The sequence below is a fragment of the Dromiciops gliroides genome, chromosome 3 (genome assembly GCF_019393635.1).
Source record: "Dromiciops gliroides isolate mDroGli1 chromosome 3, mDroGli1.pri, whole genome shotgun sequence".
Lineage (NCBI taxonomy): Eukaryota > Metazoa > Chordata > Mammalia > Microbiotheria > Microbiotheriidae > Dromiciops > Dromiciops gliroides.
In genome coordinates this window covers 532,339,920-532,360,170 of record NC_057863.1, presented here as the reverse complement: position 1 = coordinate 532,360,170, position 20,251 = coordinate 532,339,920, and the positions used below count along the sequence as shown (strand labels likewise).

General features: G+C 41.6%; 1 protein-coding gene across 1 annotated transcript in view; it reads left to right on the top strand.

Annotated features, from left to right (window-relative positions):
* Positions 1 to 10,511: 10,511 nt before the first annotated feature.
* ARHGAP20 (Rho GTPase activating protein 20) overlaps positions 10,512 to 20,251 on the top strand; it is a 166,382-nt gene continuing 156,642 nt past the window's right edge. The window contains exon 1 of the mRNA XM_043996602.1: positions 10,512 to 10,848. Within this exon, the coding sequence (XP_043852537.1) occupies positions 10,744 to 10,848 (105 nt within the window). The 5' untranslated portion in view covers positions 10,512 to 10,743. The remainder of the gene's footprint in view (positions 10,849 to 20,251) is intronic.

Below are 20,251 nucleotides of genomic sequence, written 5' to 3'. Positions count from 1 at the left end.
GAAGATTCAGCCAGAGAAACCCAGGGGCAGACAGCCAGGTGTGAGAAGCAAGAGAAAAAGAGCTATGATATAGAAAGGAGAAGCAAAAACCTAGAGGGGAGAGGATAGAGGAGGGAAGAAGGTGACCATCTGTCAAATACTGCAGAGATGGCAAGAAAGATAAGGCCTGAGAAAATGCCATGAGACTCAGCATGAATAGGTCAATTGGTAACTTTAGACAGGGCTGCTGCAATGGTATAATAAGGTTGCAGCCAAGCTGCAGAGGCTTCCAGAAGAGAGTGAGAGAGGAAAAGGAGGCATCTAGTATTGCTGGTTTTCTCAGGAGGTTTAATTGAGAAGAGGAAGAGAGATACAGGATGCAGGCTAGGGGTTATATAGAGGGATATGTGGGGATGAAAATTAGCCCTTCTCCCCAATAGGGGATAGCAGTATCAACTGAGGGTTGGGGTTTTTTTTTTGTTGTTTTTTTTTTAAGATGGGGCAGACCTGGGCATAATTGCAGGCATCAGGGAAGGAGCTGATGGAGAAAGATTGAAGATTAAAGTGAGATTAGGTATGACAGTGTGAGCAATAACATGTGTATTCTTTTTTTTTTTTTCAGGACAGTGAGAGTTAAATGACTTGCCCTAGGTCACATGAGGCTGGATTTGAACTCAGGACCTCCTGAATCCAGGGCCGGTGCTTTATCCACTGTAGCACCTAGCTGCCCCCTAATGTGTGTATTCTTTCAGTTCTCATGCTCAGTTCTACCCAGAGTCTCTGACCCCAGAGCCGGTGTCTGTTGTTCTGTACCAAGCTGCCCTACTTAAAATATTCTATCTAGTTCATCTTATTCCCTCTACTTTGTGTATCATTTGTAATGAATAGCTGATTAGACTGGGAGTCAAGAAGACCTGGGTTCAGATCTCACCTCAGACACTAGCTGTGTGACCCTGGGAAAATCACTTAACCTCTTTGCACCTCAGATTTCTCATTTGTAAAATGAGGGATTGGACTTGATGGTCTTTATTGTCCTTTCTAGCTTTAATTCCATTCCCTTCTCACTCTGCCATCTCAGTCCAGGCCCTCAGCAGCTCTTTTCTAGACTATTACAATAACCTCCTGATCAGTCTCCCTGCTTCCAGTCTCTCCCTTCACGCAGGTATCAAATTAATATTCCTGATGCACAAATCTGACCATGTTACTTCTCTGGTGAAGAAGCTCCCATGCTTCCCCATTACCTTTAAAATAAAATGCAAAATATCATGTTCTGCATTTAAAGCACTTCACTTTCTGACTCCAACCTAGATTTCCAGGCTAATTAAACAGGAGCCTTCATGCACTCTAGTTAAACTGTCCTATTTGCTGCCCCTTTTACACGACATAACATTTTCCTTCTCTATGACTTTGCACACAGGCTGTCCCCATGCCTGGAATATTCTCTTGCCTCACCACCAGCTCTTGAAACTCTAGGCTCAACTCTAGTGCTTCTTCCTTTGTAGGTATTAGTGCTCTTTCCCCACCATCCCCTCCTCCCCCCTCCAGGTATGCATACCATCATTGTGTATATGTGTGTGTATTTTTATGTAGATTCGTTCATTCATTTGTTTATTTGTTGTTTTTCCTTTATTTTTCAGTCACGTCTAACTCTTTATAATCCCATTTGGGGTTTTCTTGGCAAAGATAATGGAGTGGTTTGCCAATTCCTTCTCCAGTTTATTTCACAGATGAAGAAACTGAGGCAAACAGGGTTAAGTATCTTGCCCAGAGTCACACACCTAGTAGGTGTCTGAGGCCAGATTTGAACTCAGGAAGATGAGTCTTCCTCATGGAGCCACTTAGTTGCTTTTCCATAAACACATTGAATATAAGTGCCAACAAAATACAAGCTCCTTCAAGGCAAGGACTTTATCACTTTTGCATTAGTATTACCAGCACCTACCACAGTGCTTGGCATGAAATAACATGTATTAACTTAATAAATGCTTGTCCATTGATTGACTTGTATGTCAAGACATGAGTTTTACCACTGGTTCCTCTTTCTTGGATTTTGGCTTCTACTCACTACTGGGTATCTCTACTGCTGTTCTACATTATAGCTACTTTCAAAAGTTGTCTAGAGTGATAAATAGGCAGTTTTTCCTTCTCTTATCTTTTCATTTAATGTCCTTTTGATTAGATTTTTCAAGACTTAAGGCAAATACATTTTTGTCATCCCTCATTGAGTACAGTACATCCAAGGCCCAAAGTCCATAATTCCTATATTTTACACAGTTCTAGAAATACAAATTATGATCTAATATTTCATCTTCAATATCACCCATTCACCTCCCAAATCTACTTTTCTCTTTTTAAGATACCTTTTCACAACAGAGATGTTTCTACTAATATTCTACTCTTCTGAATGATGAATTCTTCCTAGAACCTTCAACAGAGGAAGTTCTCATATCACCCATGCTCCCATTTAATCTAGCTCAGTTTTGACTTTCCATAACCCCCCATCCTTTTCAGCTTCTTTTTTTGTGTTGTCTTCTCTCATTAGAATATAAGCTCCTTGAGGGACAGGGAGTATATTTCTTTTTGTTTATATTTATATTCTCACTGCTTAGCACATTGTAAGTATTTAATAAATTCTTGATTTTATGAATATTTTGTATATATTTTTATAATTTTCCTCTTTCTTTGATCTCTTTGGAGTATGGGTCTACTAAAGGAATTGCTGAGTCAAGGGAATGCACACTTCAGAAATTTTTTGAGTATGAGTCCAAACTGCTTCCCAAAATGGTTGGATCAAATCACAGCTTCATCAACAGCATATCAGTGTACCTGTTTTCCTGCAACCCTTCCAAATATTTGTCATTGTCTTTTTTGTTATCTTTGCCAATATGGCAAGTGGGAGGCAGAATCTCAATTACTTCAATTTGCATTTTTCTAATTAGTTGTTCCTTAAGTTTTGAATATTCTGCCTTTCCTGTGCCTGTAGAATTCCTGCACATCCTTTAAAACCCACTTCAAATATCATTTTCCATTGGAGTAATGCCTTTTCATCTTATTGTAACTTACATAATACCTTGCTTGGACTATTCTTAGGCATTTATTCTTTGGTATCATAATTATCATTATATGCATTATATTCCCCTCTAGACTATATACATGTAGTATATTTCATTTAAATTATGTATATCTTCCAATGTCTAGCACCATGATCTATTCTCAGTAGGCATTTAATATATGTTTTTTGATCCCCTTTCTCCTTCCCTTCTCTGGCCTAGTTGCCTCAAGAAAATCTTCTTACATACAGCACTTCTATTTATGAGCCATAAAATAATCCTAACCATGACTAGTATGTATAAACCAACTGTGTCTGTATTAAGGAAAAGGAAAGCGGTCAACTTTGAAGTAAAATTAGATATGATTTTTAAAAGTGTCATAAACTTCTAACACTCTTAGAATAGTCCAGCAAGTCACTTAACTTCTTTTTGCCTATATATACATATACACATATATATACATACATACACATATATACATACATATATATATAAAACCTCTTTTTGATAATAGCATCTACCTTAGTGTTGTTAAGATGCAATAGTAGGGGGCAGCTAGGTGGCGCAGTGGATACAGCACCAGCCCTGGATTCAGGAGGACCTGAGTTCAAAACCGGCCTCAGACACTTGACACTTACTAGCTATGTAACCCTGGGCAAGTTACTTAACCCCCATTGCCCCGCCAAAAAAAAAAAAAGCAATAATGTTTGTAAAGTGCCTAGCATGATACTTGCCATACAGTAGACACTTAGTGTTTATTCCTGTAGTATTGTAATAGGATTTTTTTTTTGTAGAAAATTACAAAAAAGGGCTGCTTTTGTAGCATTAAAGACTAAGCATAATAATAATAATAGCAACAACAACTAACATTTATATAGCACCTACTGGACCAGTATCTTAATGCAGACTCAAAAAAGTTAAAAGATTCCAAGAGCTAATTACAAAGAAACATGGACCTCCCATGACAGTGAATGGAGATACAAACAGCTAGCATTTATACAGTGTATTCAATCTTAAGACTTCTCCTAGCAGAATAGGCAGATGAGAACAGTTTGTTCCAACAGCCGTGAAAGAGGCTCAAGCAGGTGCTGTGGATATAGCATTGGCCCTGGATTCAGGAGGACCTGAGGTCAAATCCGGCCTCAGACACTTGACACTTACTAGCTGTGTGACCCTGGGCAAGTCACTTAATCCTCATTGCCCCATGCAAAAGAAAAAAGAAAAAAAAAATTATCTCATTTTATCCTTACAACCACACTGGGAGGTAGATGCGACTATTATTCTCATTTTACCAAAGAAGAAGCAGAAGCAGACAGATTAAGGGGCCCATCCAGCTAGTATGTGTCTATAGTAGGATTTGAACCCGGGTCTTCCTGGTTTCAGGTCCAATACCCTATCCATTGTGGCACCTAGGTGACCTCAAAAAAAAGATTAATCAGGGAGAATGATGGAAGCAAGTCCACTGAGCCCCAGATGGAATTGGGCACCCCATTGGGACCCTCTGGTAATAGGAATACTTTCTTTGGCCAGTAAAATCTGGTGGGTTTTTATATGATTCTTCTCTGGGCCTAACAGGTATAGGCATTGGGAGAAGAAAGCAAGGAGCCTGGACCAAAGGACTGGTGTTGATTTATGCTAATAAAGGGAGGAAAGAGTATAGGCAAATTAGCGGCTAGTTTATATTCAAATTCCTCAATAGTGACGGGAAAATGATGGCTTCCTTGTCAAAAATTCCCAAGCTTCCCCAGGATTCTTCATTTAGTGAGTCAATGAAGCTATATTCCTTATAAGTCTCTTAACTTCTATCAACTTCAGTTACTTCATCTATAATAAAAGGAATAATTACATCTGAAGTAGTTTACAGATTTGTTCTGAGGATCAAATGAGCCTGCTTAAGAGAGGGGACAGAGAGCCAGGAGGTAAGTTGCCAAAAGTATGGGTTTCTTAAGCAGAAAGAATAGAAGCAGAAGCAGTCTGTATCAGAAAATAGAAGATCATAGAGACCGAGCAGCAGGTGAAGAGATGTATGCGGTCAGAGAGAAGAGGAGGGTATGAGCAGGAATGTGCTGGTAAAGGTTTAACAAGTTCTTCATAAAGAAATACACAAATAAATAAATAGATCTTAAAGAGATAGATCAATGAATGAATGACCAAATACCTACAACACACTTTTAAGTTTAATCTGCAAATTGACATTTTCTCCATAATTTTCTTGTCTAGACAACCAACAAACGATAAGTCAAGCCCCGATTTGTAGCAACTTCTGAGGTGTAAATACTCACACTGAAAATTTAAGAGCTGGCTCTGGGGAAACTATTTAAGCTGACTCCAACATATGCCTGGCTATGAATTTCACAAGACTCCAGGACAGTTTGCTTGCTGCCCTTTGTTTCTTGCAGGTGCAGGTAACTCATGGGTGAGGTCAGTCCCACATCCAACATTTCCTAAATCAACTTTAGTTGGACAGCTTTCCCCACCCCCTAAACAGTCTTAGAGGAAACAGACTTTTAAAGTGATGGCAGACAAATAAGATAGAAGGAGAATGTGACAACTGGAAAAAACCCAATACCATAATGATCATCTGATCCTTCCTCCCTCATTTTACTGATAGGGAAACTGAGGCAAATACAGTAACTTTACTAAGTTATAAAACTTGTTATTCAATCAGGTCCGACTCTTCCTGACCCCATGCCCATGGGGTCTTCTTAGCAAAGATACTGGAGTGGTTTGCCATTTCCTTTTAGATTAGGGCAAACAGAGGTTAAGGGACTTGTCTAGGATCACACAACTAGTAAGTGTCTGAAGCCAGATTTAAACTCAGGTTTTCCTGAATCCAGGCCCAGAGCTAGCTGCCTCCTAAATATAAAACTAGTTCATCTGTTAATCCCTGAATCTACAATTCATTCATTTATTCTATAAATATAGGTCATAGGTGGTGATCACTACAGAATGAAAAAAAGTAGAACCAAATTTCACAGCTTTTTTTTTTAATATGATTTCATCAGTTTGGGAAATTATAGGTATGGATTTACAGAGTTGCCTTGGGCACTCAAAGTTAATATGTACATCAGTGGCAGGACTTAACTTTATGTTAGGCTAGCCCTCTAACCTCTAACCAAGTTGCCTCTCTTGAACAGTTAGTTACTAGATTCTAAGGTCTCTTCTAGATTTACTGCTGTAGTCATCTTTTCTTTTTTCCTCAATGAGGGAGAGGTGGGAAAGGGAGAGGAGACAGATTTTTCTTAATTGAGAAAAAAATTAATTTAAAATTTTTAAAGAGGCAACAAGGTGGTACCATTCAATCAAGATTTTTAAAAAGTAAAAGGAATGAGACTAACTCTATACTGTCTAGACAAAAGTATAAAGTCAAGTGAATCATTTTATTTTTTTAAGATAGAGAACTAGCAACACATCTTTAAAGCCATGTAGAAGGAGAGACAATGTTCTGGGGAGTCAAGGAATTTAAACTTCAGTGACTGGGCTTAGAACTTGTTGCCAACAATCTGGTTTTAGGTGCACACAACAGGCCTGAAAAGACTCTGTGGTCTGAAAAGACTCTGTGGTCTGTGTGGTCCCTCCTTGGTTGAATGTACAGGGTTCTTCTGGGGAGGTTTTTTTCCTTGTTATACTTCAAGGAAAGAACAACTTGCTGTCTCCAACCAAGCTCTGCCCTATCTATGGTTGCTTCCTGCTAGAAGTCTGCTACTTGTGTTTCTCAGTTGTAAATGTTGCTGTTCTAGGACTTTACTTTCAATTTTGTTTCAAAATGTTCCTGATGCATCCTGCCTGTGTCCTACTTTGAGCATCAACTCCCTTAAGTGACCATGCTGCATTTGTCTTCCATCCTGACTGACCCCATCTCTCTTATAATCAGTACTACAGGGAACACATCTTCACCATCTGTGAAAGGATTGTTGATCCATTAAGCTGCTATTTCTACTCTGTCAGATGTCTCTTGGGAGGTCAGGGGGAAAAACACCCTAATACCATAACTGAGGCAATTCAATTCCATAAACATTTATTATACACCTGCTGTGTGCAAAGTGCTAAGCCCTGAAGTTCAAAGTCTCTTCCCTCATTGAGCTTTCACTATATGAGGAGAGTTAAAGTTACATTCACTGTTAACCATCATATACATTTATGTATAATAACTGATTTGTTGTTGTTGTTCAGTTGTTTCAGTTGTATCTGACTCTTTATGGCCTCATTTGAAGTTTTCTGAAAAGATACTAGAGTGTTTTGCCAGTTCCTTCTCCATCCCATTTTTACAGATGAGGAAACTGAGGCAAAACAGAATTAAGTGACTTACCCAGGGTCACTCAGGTTTTCCTGACTAGGCCCTGTACTCTATTCTCTGTGCCACCTGGATGCCCAAAGAGCAGTATAGAACATTATTTTTATAGCAATTTTCTTCAGAATAGAGTCCTATTTTCAAATTTCCTATGGGGACAGTAGTCCTCAAGGAATTCAAACAAGGAAAATTAGAAATTGAAGTCTTTCCTGTCTCCAAGAGTATGTTATTGGCATCTGCCATCTACTAATCATGTTATTTTAAAAAATCCAATTATTTGTATATGTGTGCACCTCCATCCTGACTAGACTGCAAGTTCCTTGAGAGCAGGAATTTATGTCTTACTTAATCTTTGTATTTCCCCCAGGCCTACCATTGTGCTCTTCAAGTGGTGAGACATTAACAAATGATTGTTGAAGCTACTTAAAAATAAAGATCATGAAGAAAGTTGTTGTTTTTTTATAATTGTAGGACAGAAAAAGTTGACTTTGATAATAAGATATCCTATATTCTGATGAACAAATTCTCTGCTAGAATGGTTCCACCTCTGAAAGAAACATTTGAAGGGTTCTGTGGCTTAGGAAAACAATCAAAATGTTTCCCGTGACTTTAAAATCCTGAGCTTCTTCCGAATCTTACCTCAAGTGCCACCTCCAATTCAAGACCTTTCTGGGTCCCTCCAAGGTGCTAGATCCAGCCCTCACATTATTTTGTATTTACTATTTACAAAACCCATATTTTGTATGTATTTATCTTTGCTTGTGTTCAACAAGCATTTATCAATTGCCCGCTTTGTTCCAGGAACAAAGGCAAAAAACAGAGTATTCCCTTCTGGAAGCTTATATTCTATTAGGGGAAACAAAATACTTTATGACAAGAGCTTGAGATACCTTCTGTGTAGAGGTCACATAGTTCCAGAGGCTAGATTTGAACTCGAGTCATATTAACTAAGAGGTCAACTCTCCATTTACTATATCAGACTACCTTGATGTGGTATGGTGTGACCTTGGGCAATTAACTTATATTTGGCTTCAATTTCTTCATCTGTAAAATGAGCTGGAGAAGGAAATGACAAACAGCTCTAGTATCTTTGACCAGAAAATCCCAAATGAGATCATGGGGAATCAGACTTGACTAAAATGATTGAACAATAACCTCTAAAGTATAAAATCTTTTCAAAGTTCCCCTCCCCCACCTCAAAAAGGAAAGGGGAGGGGGCAGCTAGGGGGCAGAGCACCGCCCTGGATTCAGGAGTACCTGAGTTCAAATCCGGCCTCAGACACTTAACACTTACTAGCTGTGTGACCCTGGGCAAGTCACTTAACCCCAATTGCTTCATTAAAAAAAAAAGGAAAGGGGAGGCTATAGGAAGGAGGGAAGATCCTTAAACGCCTTGAGAGCAAGGATTGTTTTGTTTTTCTTTGTATCACCCGTAGGTAATTAATAAATCCTTGCTGAATAAATAAAAAACAGTTATGCCCAGGCCCTCATTTTGGAGTTATCTCCCTAACCTTTATGATTCAGTGACAAGGCCTTTATCAGAAGGTATTCACCAGCCCCTCCACTAGGTGGCTCAATGGATAGAGCATTGGGCCTAGAATCAAGAAGATCTGAGTTCAAATTCAACCTGACACTTAGCTATGACACCCTGGTACAAGTCACTTAACTCTGTTTGCCTCAGTTTCTTTATCTGTAAAACAAACTGGAGAAGAAAATAGCAACCCACTCTAGTATCTTGGAACTACTGGGTAGTCCTAAGGCTCTAGCCATCAAGAAAAGCAATTGCAAAAATAGTTTGCAAATCTAGATTGAAAGATCATAGTGCCCCAACTAGATTTGAGCAAGCGTCTGTGAAATCGGACTAGGCACTAGCTGTAAATAAGGGACAGAGGAGCTGAAAAAAAACTCCTGAAGCCTGAGTAATGTATAGGCTTGTGAAGATCACTTAAGCCTACTTTAAACAATGTAGTGTGGACCAGGCTTAAAATGGGCCGGAATATTTTCTCCTCGTTATTTCCACAACAAACAGTTCGAGGTGCGGTGTTTTTGTGTGTTTTCTTTTGTACACCAATTCACGTTTGGAATAGGGCCAGCAGAAACCTATTCTTATGAAACCTGGCCTGGTAACTTTATTAGCCTAAGGCTGAAGGAACCTGGGTTTCTTTCTTTCCTTCAACCAATAAGATGGCCAGCCAACAACCTGTTACAGTCATGCCCTTCATCACCATTGGCAAGCAGTGATTCTTCGGTTCGGTTCTGTCTCCACATTACCAGCACCCGTCAGCCAGCTCTTACAGAAAACAGTGACTCAAACTACAGTGGGTCTCCGCCCTAATCCCGGGATCCCCTCCTCTCTTTTCTGTTCCTTCCCTTCCCTTCCCTCCGGTTCTCTTGTGACCTTGAAAAAATATGCTAGGATTTAGGTTGGCAGGAAGTTGTGATTTCAGACCTAATATCTGATAAAGGCTTCCACATATTGTAGCTTTCTCAATAGCTAAGCCACATTTCAAAGAGCCATCACTGTCAGAATTTTCTTAAATGCCCCTTGACGTTTTGGATGCCCACGTGTTGGTACCCTCCAGTAAGCACGCCTCCTTTATGCAAATTGTGCAGAGGCGCGGATGGATGTGTACAGATGCAAGGCAGACTGGCCAGGGCAAGTAACATTTTTGATTGCACAAGAAATTGGATGATCCCATAGCCTTCCCAAATGTGTTCAGGGATCGGCAGTTTGCAAAGCACAAACGCTAGGGGAAGGGAGGGGACTCTAAAAATGCCTTGCCTCTGCATAGAACCAGAACTAGCTGGGAATTCAATTCTAGCAGAATTCCACCCAGCTCCATTGAGTGGGTGTACTGGGTGGTTTCTTTTTTCGTGAGGAAGCTTCTCCGGAGGGGCGCTGGTCCATTCGGAGGAAGTGGGGTGGCGGCGGGAGCGCCTTCCCAGGCACCAGAAGCCCCTGCTTGAGGCACAAAGCATCCAATCTTCCGGTGATGGACAAGATCGGTTAGACGCTTAACAGAGACAAGCAGGTCTGTGGCTTGCGCCGGGAGACTAGATGCCAGGCAAGCGCGTGCGGGGCCGCGCGCTCCCAAACCTCCGAAGCTGGAGGCTCGGGGGCAGGAAGGGGCCAGGCTGAGGGCGGGTTCTGGGGAGGGGGCGGGCCTAGGGGCGGGGCTCGGCTCGGCTGCGGCGCTGGTCCGCTCCTGCAGCGTTTTAATCCCCTCTAGCTAGCCGCGGAGCGGGAGTGCTGTTGCCTTTACATGGCCCCTACGGGAGGAACGCAGGCTGGGGTGGCTGCCTCGAGTCCTAGGTGTGCTGAGGTCCAACCTCCTCTCCCGTTTCCCTCCGACCGCTTTTCCCGAAAGGATATGATCGAGTAGCTCCCCGCTCAAGGGCTGGGTTTTGGTTGGGATTTTCTTCATGGAAGCGATGTCCCCCCAGCAGGAGACTCTGGGGGGGCAGCCAGGGCGCTCTTCTTCTCTGACTGGGGAATCCAGGATCGCGGGTGACACGGAGAGTAAGAAGGTGAGGACCTTGACTCATAGTCTCCCCCGCCCTGTGTACCTTCGCGCCCCACACGCAAAGCGCCCCCTGAAGCCCTGTGCGTGAGCGGGGAGCCCGGGACTTTTTATCGATGAGGATGCTGACCCCAGTCTCCCGGTTTGGAGAACCCTCTGTCTCTTGTTCTCTGTCTACAGCTGCCTTGGTTCGAGCCCATTTTCTTCTTTTTATCATGGTATCACCTCCTTTCCCCTTTGCATCCTTTAGCAAAAATCCCCACTCCTTACTCCCTTCCCCTCCTTTCCCACCCTTATTCCAAGTCCCTTTTCTCAGCCTAGACAACCCACATCTCTTCTTCCGATCCCTACCCTCCCTCTTCCATCCAGTACTCGGATCAAAGTTCCGGTTCTGGATCCCAGTATTCAGGGGTATAAACTCCTGGGATTGGGGCCGGGGGAGGTGTCACTTCCCCGAAACCTCCTCCCCATTTGCCTGGGAGACTCCGTACCTCCTGGAGTCACCCTGCCGAAGCACGACTCTTTAATTGCGGTCGGCTCTGAGGTTACCCTGTCTACTAATCTGCTTCTCCGCAGCTCCCCGCCCTCCTCCCCAGCTAAACAATGCGTTTCCTCTCCAAACTGCCGCTTGAGCCTAAAGAGACTTGGCTTTGGTATTTGATCCCGTCTCCATTTCTTCACCTTGCCCCCGGGTTAGATGTCTTCTGCAAAATGTTATTATTAGCTTCCACCACCTCCCTCTCTCCCTCACACCCAGGTTCGGTGCAGTGCTGGGCTCTGTGGTGCCTCAACTAGGAAGCGGGGTCGCTGGGCTGGGGATGTTGCTTCGAGAGTCCCTGCAGCCGCACGGACCGAGGTTTGGTGGAGCAGTCAAAAGTTGTTTCTCTGGTCTGCCGTTGAATGTCGTAGATGACCCCGGGGGCAGAATTAGAGGCAGTCCTCTTAATTTAGGGTGGTTCCCTCTGCCCTTCACCTTGTCCTCTCCAGTTGACAGTCCCTAGCCCCCCCTGTCAGAGAAGGGATTCCTTGGGTAAAGACGCTTCTTCCTGCTAGTGTGAGGAGGAAGGCGCGTGAACGCCAGGGCCGAGGGCAGTGTGTGTCAAGGCTGACTCGGGAGAGGACGGGACAAATTGTTGCTTTTCATTCCGATAAGCGCAGTTGCGTTGCAGACCGATCATTTCAGATCTGTTATATTCACCTGGAACCGGTCCCAAAGCAAGTGCATTTTAGCCCGACCTGCTTCAGTAGACTTTCCAGGAGATTGACTATTGAGTTCTTAGCAGCGCCTGCTTTTTAAACGTGCAGAACAATCCCGTTGCTTGGGCTTTCTAGTTTTAGACGCAGAGGTACCAATCCAGCTTCCCTGGGGACCAGTCGAGGTAATGATAATATTGATAACCATAACTTGTAGTGATAATATTAATAGTTCACATTTACATAGCATTTTAAGCGCTAGGAGTGAGGAATCATCTCGTTTAAAACAAAACAAAACAATCCTGGAAGAATTGTATGAATACCACTAGTGCCTTAGGGGATTTTGCCGAAAACCCTGCTAGTCCAGATCTTGCAGCTCTTCATAAATCTTCCCGACCGGGTTAGCTTAGGTTGGAAGAGCTCCTTAGGAAAGGGGTGGATTAGTTTTCTTTCTCGACTGGTTGTAGAGGTGACCTGTGACCCTTTCTCTGCCCATTGGAATAAGAGGGCTGTGGTGCAAAGGCACTTGCTATAAGCCCCTTAAGGATCCACTGTCTACATTCCCGGGTACTGTGAGGCTGGGATTGTGTGACTGCAGCCAGGGATCTTGGCTCATTGTCAAAGAGCATTTCATGAAGATGATGATATATCTCCTGTAATGCTGGTTCATCCCTGGCAGTGAGGATTTCTGTGTGCTTCCTTTGGGGAGGAGGGGGCAGTGCTAATATGTGATTTGAATGTCTTGGTCTTTCCAAAAGGAATGCCACCATCTTCCTGGTGTAGTGTCAAGAACATAGGGATTGGTGGCAGAACACCTGAGTTGAGAATCCTAGGTCTATCATCCAACTTCATGACCTTGGGAGAATTATTTCACCCTTCTAGACCTGTTTCCTCATCTTTGAAATGAGGAGGTGGAACTTCAAGGTCTAGGACTACTGCCAATGTCCCTTCCAGCTCTAAATCCTTTGATTAAATGAAATAAGTAAACAACAGGCTTTCATCAAGTGGGTCCCGGGAATAGCTTTGCCAAATGTAGTCATTTGGTAATCAGGTGTCTCAGTTCAGGATATAAGATAATGAGAAATTCTGGGGACAGCATGGTACAGTGGAGTGAGCATTGTCTCTAGGTGGAGAGACTTCTAATGCTTACTACCTTTGTGACCTTGGACAAGTCACATCTGGCTAACTTCTCTGGCTTCCTCATCCGTAAAAAGAGGCAGATGGACAAGATGGACTCTCAGGTCCCTTCCTGCTCGGTCTCCATGATTCTATATTAATTTGTTTTCCTTCTGCCATAATAGATTAATGAGTGCTAAGCGTGCATCAGACAAACCAGTAGAGACTATCTTTATGATTTGTCCTACTCTTTTAAAATTTGCTTTGCCTTTTCCCTTAAGGCATTGGCCCAGCCTTCTTTAGAAACCTTTAATGGGGCTGCTATATCCTTCAACTCTTATTTGCTTCTCACTCCCACCTCTCCTTTTTTTTCTTATCCTTATTTAAAAGGAAGTGATTTTGAATGACCAGGCCATTTCTGATCATAACAAACTTGCTTATCTTAAATTTGTATTTGAAAGAGAGCTGTTCCAGTTGGTTGTGTCTGCATAGTTCTAGATTATTTGATGAATAATGTTAAGAATAATCCTCTGGATATTTCTGCCTGTTGAACTCTTTAGCTATTGAGGCCTGGGAAAGGGATGGTAAGGACAAGTGTCATAGAAAAATACTACTGGGAGGCAGGAGTCCTTTGCCTCCACTGACTAGTTAGTATATTACTTTAGGTACCGCTGGACTTAAGTTTCTTCATCTCTCAAATGAAGAGTTTGAATTAGGGTTTGTTTATTTTCTCAAGTTATAAATTTCAGTGTCTAAATGAGATCATTTAGCCCAACCTTCAAAACCTCAGCATGGTCATTAGATGTGACCTTTGGCACCATTGATAACAGTGAAACAGGTAGATTTCAGATGAAAAGTCCAAAGTGTTTCCTCCCCCCCCCCAGGGCAATGGGGGTTAAGTGACTTGCCCAGGGTCACACAGCTAGTAAGTGTCAAGTGTGCAAGGTCGGGTTTGAACTCAGGTCCTCCTGAATCCAGGGCCGGTGCTTTATCTATTGTGCCTGCCACCTAGCTGCCCCCAGTCCAAAGTGTTTTTAAGCAATGAATGTTGTTAGAATGGTACAGTGACTGTCACGTAGAACAAAATATGCTTATGGAATAGTCTTCTAAGCAAACTCCTTAGAAGGCAGCATTAATATGAATATAAAAGTTCATAAGCTAATAAGGTCATAGGATCATAGTTTTATAAAGGGAAAGGTCCTTAGAAATAATCTAATCATATCTTCTCATTTTACAGTTGAGCAAACTGAGGCCATACAAGAAGTTAATTTGTTTAATGTCACAGCACAGACTCCACAGACAGCAGTGGAGCCAGAATTTGAACCCAATTACTCTGACAACAACCTTGGCACTTCCGCTCAGAGCCATGGTGCCTCTCTGAGTTCTGGTGCGTTTGTTTAAAAAATCTCATTACATTTGAGTTATACCTCATATAATGATAACCATCGCTAGCATTTATATAGGGTGTTAAGGTTTGCAAATCACTTTACATATATACTTCACACATATTACATATGTGTAATACATCCTACAGAGGCAGCTAGATGGTTCAGTGGAGTCAGGAAGACCTGAGTTCAAATCCAGATTCAGGCACTTGCTTTTTGTGACCCTGGGCAAGTCACTTAACCTCTGTTTGCCTTAATCCACTACAGAAGGAAATGGCTGACCACTCCTGTGTCTTTGCCAAGAAAATTCCATGTCCACAGGATCATGAAAAGTTGGACACAACTGAAGAACAACAACAGTATATCTTATTACATACTATCTGATTTGAGCTTCACAACAACCCTGTGAATTAGGTGCTTTTATCCCCATTTCACAGATGAGAAAACTGAGGCTTTCCCAGGTTTACAAAACTAGTGTTTGAGGAAGGTTTCGAATTTGGGTCTATCTGACTGCAAGTAGAGCATTCTTTCCATTGTACTACCCAGCTGCTTACATCATACCCAGTCACTTTCAAGGAGGCATGAGATTTGGAGTCTAAGATTTGGGTTTGAATTCTCTATCACTAGGTTTGTTAATTTGGGCTAGTGACTTAGTCTAACTGGGTTTCATTGACCTAATCTTGAAAACAGCATAAGAACACCTGCAACCACCTCCCTACCTTTGTTTGTTGTGAGGAAAGGGCTTTGTGAGCCTTGGTTGTTGGACCTGGGGGAATTCCCCAAGTCTGCACTCTGCAGTTATGCTCTGAAATGACACGAAGAAGCCAATTTAGAACCAGTTCCTTCTGAGAAGGCTTTGTGTTCGACTCCAAAACAATCTGAATCCTGACCTGTCAGTGTTGATTGAAAGCTACTCATTTTTCTTCTTTTTTTTTAAAGGAGGTGGGGGAAGACAGCCAAGCCCCAAATGATGCTAAAATAGCTCTTAACATTTTAAAAACTGAATAAATCTACTAGCAGCAAAAGGAGTCTAAATGTAGCAGCTGCAATTTCACCCTTTATTTCTGATTTTTCTGCCCACGCTTTCCAAATCAAAATATGTCTGGAGGCATGTACTACTGGAACACCCCCTAGATCCAGGTTTGACCTTGTGTGCCTCTTCTTTGCATGGCATGGTCAATCTAGGAAGTTTAGGATAGAATTTGTTATTTGCTCATGGCTTTGATGGAACTATACCAAAGAATGTAAATAAACCACTTAGTCTGCTGTCTGGTTGCATGACCACAGGCAAGTTACTTGCTTCCTCAACTGTAAAATGGAGATAATTATAGCACCTACCTCCTGGGGCTGTTGTGAGGAACAAATGAGATAATACAATATAAGCACCTGACACATAGTAGGTGATTTTTGGGAAACCTTGTATTTCTCTTGCCTAGATTGCATGGGTGAACACGCTACCTTGGCCACCAATCTTTACCCTGAAGGCAGTGGGTACTGTTCTATAGAAGGCTCTCCAGACATAATGGAAGAAGAAGAAGCAGTGAATGGGTTGGAGCTTTCATTTGGACAGATGGGTTCTATAGAAGGGCAGCTTTGTCATCTCCTCAGAGTAAATTTGATTAGCTTAAAACTGTACCAAGACTTTTGGGACACTGCATAAACGCTTAAGAACAGGATTCTGACTCTATGTCTGTTTATGCATTTGTATATACTCTCATCTTGTGTATGGGTAACCTGGACAGTAAATAAATGTCCACCAATTGGTGATGTTTAATGGGTACTTGACTGTATTTGTATTTTGGAGGGGGGTGGGGGTGGGATTGTGTTACAAAAGACAGGGAAAATATATTTTAGGGGGGGGATAGAAAACAATTACATATGAAAATAGATCATTGCAACTGTAGTATAGCAGGAAGAACTGGATTAGGGAGGAGACCTGATTTCCAATCTGATCTTTGACTATGTCTGTGATTTTGAGCAAAGTACTTCCCTTCTTTGGGGCTCAATTTCCTCATTCATAAAATTAGAGGCTTGACTTGACTAGAAAACCTCTGTGGGCCTTCTAACATTTCATGACTCTGCCTTTTAAATATATATGCAAATGAATAAAAATTAATGTATTGTTAGCAAAGAAGATGAAGGCTGAAGGGGAGACAGGTTGTGAGGTAAGCAGGATGTAGAATTGTTATGTTGGGGGGAGAATAATCATATAACACCTATTATGTACAGGCATTGTGCTAAGTGCTTTTTACAAATATTATCAGATTTGTTCCTCACAACAACAAAGGTTCAATGATTTGCCCAGGGTCACATAGCTATCCTTGTCTAAGGTCAAATCTGAACTCAGATCTTCTGACTCCACTGCCAGCACTCTACTGTACCACCTAAGGAAATACTCCTGCCTATAAATAATAAGAAATTCTAAGTCAGAACTTTGCTTATTAAGGTAATTGTAGGTCATAGGGGCATGAATCTAGAGGCCATCTACACCAACTCTTTTATTTTGCAGATGAGGAAATTGAGCCTTAGAGAATTAAGCAAGGTCCCTTCACACTGGTCATCCATGGTGGAGTGGGGGCTCACACTTGGGCTCTCTCACAGGACTTCTGATTACTTAGTGTCTCAGATACTCATATACAGTTGAATAGTATCTGATGCTATTGCTATAAATACTGATTTTTTTCCCCCCTTAATTCATTTTGCTGAGCAGCATGGGTATGCTGAATAGAGAGGTGGCTGGCCTCTGAACCAGGAAGACTAGGTATAAAAGTTCCATCTAACACTTACTGGCCCGGTGACCGTGGGAATGACATTTAACTCTAATTGCTCTTGGCAGTTCTCTGAGACTGCTATTAAATATGGAGAAGGTGCTAACCTATATTGGTGGAAGGAAATTGTTCGCCCAGGAGTTCCTAATTCCATTAAAATGGAAGGTTGGGGCCCTTATCACTGACAGTAATGCAGGCTACCTCCTAATACCTCCATCTATGCCTTTTGGAATTACATGCTCGTATATTTAGAGCTGGAAAGGATCTTAGAGAAAAGCCCCTCATTTGACAGATGAGGGAACTGAAGCCCTAGAGAGACAAAATGACTTACCCAAGAGAAGCAACTAAATTCAAACCCAGGTCCCATGACTCCAAACCTGGTGCTCTTTTCACTAATATAACCATACTGCCAGTCTTTTCTCTTCCTTTAAGAATCTGATTTCGGGGCAGCTAGGTGGCATAGTGGATAGAGCAACGGCCCTGGATTCAGGAGGACCTGAGTTCAAATCCGGCCTCAAACACTTAACACTCACTAGATGTGTGACCCAGGGCAAGTCACTTAACCCCAATTGCTTTGCCAAAAAAAAAAAAATCTGATTTCATCAAGTGAAAAGAGTCTTTCCTTTTCAAATTTTCCTGGAGTACTTTGAATCTTGCCTTTAACCTCATGATACCCCAACTGTTATTATCTGTGTGCCTCATGCTTCCCTCAACTAGATTGTAAGGTTCTTGATGGAAAGAATGTCATGACTTTTCATCTTTGTCTCCTTAGCAACAAGGACCCTGTCTTGCCCCTGATGTGTTTCAAGTACCTTTCCATCTTTTCCATCTAATTCGTATATTAGTAGCAAATACCCTTGAGAAGACAGTGTGAGCCAAAGAGAGACGAGTTCAAATTCCAGATCTGACACTTATTAGTTCTAGTACCTATTTGCTGAGTTGTTGTGAGGATCTAATGGGGTAATGTATGGAAAATTGTATTGCCAACCTATAGATAGATAGATAGATTAAATAGATAGATAGATATAAAAATAAATATATAACGATATCAGTCTACATATAGTATTATATATAGACATATATACATGTACATGTGTGCACACACACATATAAATGTGAGCTATTATTTTTGACCTGCTTTTGTGATTGATTTTTGCCCCTTTTAATATCCAGCCATGTGTTTCACATGCTTTAGTAAAGCAATCCCATTTGGGGTGGCCAGCTACCCTGATTTCCTTATTGATATCGCCGTCTTGTTTGCCGCCAGAACACTTTACACATTCTCCAAATTTATCACAGTACGCTCAAAATGCACAAACCCCTGGGACTGTTTGACCATTATATATGTGGGCACGTGGAATCACACGTTTCTGAGAAATCTGCTATGGTGCCTGCACGTGGGAAACAGCTCTACATTTTTCTTCTCATATAGGATCTTTTATACTGACTCTGGGAAGAAGCCCTTCTTGCCAGGATTGTTATGGCTTTTAATGAGAGCACAATGGTGATTTATTTATTAGCTCAAGGAAGAGGAAATAATTTATTGTTCTCAAAAGGTTGTGGGTGGTGGAACAGAAAAATTTGTGGGTTTTTTCCATGGTGACAGTTAAAGGAAGTGTCTGTTATATTTTTGTGCAATTAGACAAGACAGTGTGGTATAGCAGGAGAGTACTGATTCTAAGTTGGGGAACCAGGCTTGGAATCTCAACTTGCTATCTGTTTATCTTTGACCATCTCAACCTTTCTGGTTCTTAATATCTGTGTCTTCAGAGTAGTGGTAGTAACATCTGTGCTACTGCTAAGTAGATAGAGAACTGGGTTTTGAATTAGGAAGAATTATTTTCGTGAGTTCAAATCCAGCTTCAGACCCTGGACAAGTCACTTAACCCTGTTTGCCTCAGTTTTTCATCTGTAAAATGAGCTGGAGAAGGAAATGTCAAACCACTCCAGTATCTTTGCCAAGAAATCCCCAAAATGGGTCATGAAGAGTCAAATATGACTGTATAACAAACCACAAGCTACTGCAGTTTCTTACTGAGTTGTTAAGCATTAAATGAAATTCCCTCTCTCCATGGGACGGCAGGGTGCAGTGTTATTTATAACACTTATAAATTTATAACGCAGTGTTATTTATAATATTGGATATGGGGCTAAAGGGCTTATCTTCTGATTCTGGCTCTGCTATTTATTAGCTTTAAGGAAAGTTATTTAATCACCCTATGCCTTAGTTTCCTTATCTCTAAAAGAGGGGTTATAACACTCTACTATTCTTGGAGTTGTGAGGCATGCATGAGATAGTGAATGTGTGTATAATAGATCACTTTTCTTGGAACTTAGTTTTAAAGTGTCATTGTGGGTATTTTCTTATAAGACCATTTTACAGGTAAAGCAACTGAGTCCCAGATAATTTGAGTGAATTGCCTGAAGTCACAGCTTTTAGAAGTGGGATTTGCCTTTAGGAGTAATCCTACTTAGGAATGTGAGGAAGTACCATTAGATCAGGGAGTGTTAGCTCAATAGGTTGCTTGTTTTTTGCTGCTGCCATTAATTACCTGTGGTCAAATCCCTTCCCTTTTCTAGGAGCTAGTTTCCTCATCTGAAAAATGAAGCAATTGTACTACCTGACCTAAGGATCACTTATAGCTGAAAGGCCTATGATTTCCTAAGAATTCTAGGAGAAACTTCAGTGTCATCACTTGCAATCCAGGAGACTGGATTCAAGTTCCAGTTCTCCCACTTACTACCTTTGTGCCCTTAAGCTAGTTACTCACCCTTTCTGGGTTGTAGTTTGTCATTAACAAAATGACAACATAGTGCTAGTTGGCCTCTAAGGTCTATCTGAGGTCAATCTAAGATCTTGTAAAATTCGTATTGGTGGTAAGTTTTGTACACTCTTCTTCCCGACTTCATCCTCCCAATAGATGATGGAAGTGGACCTTGTGTTCAG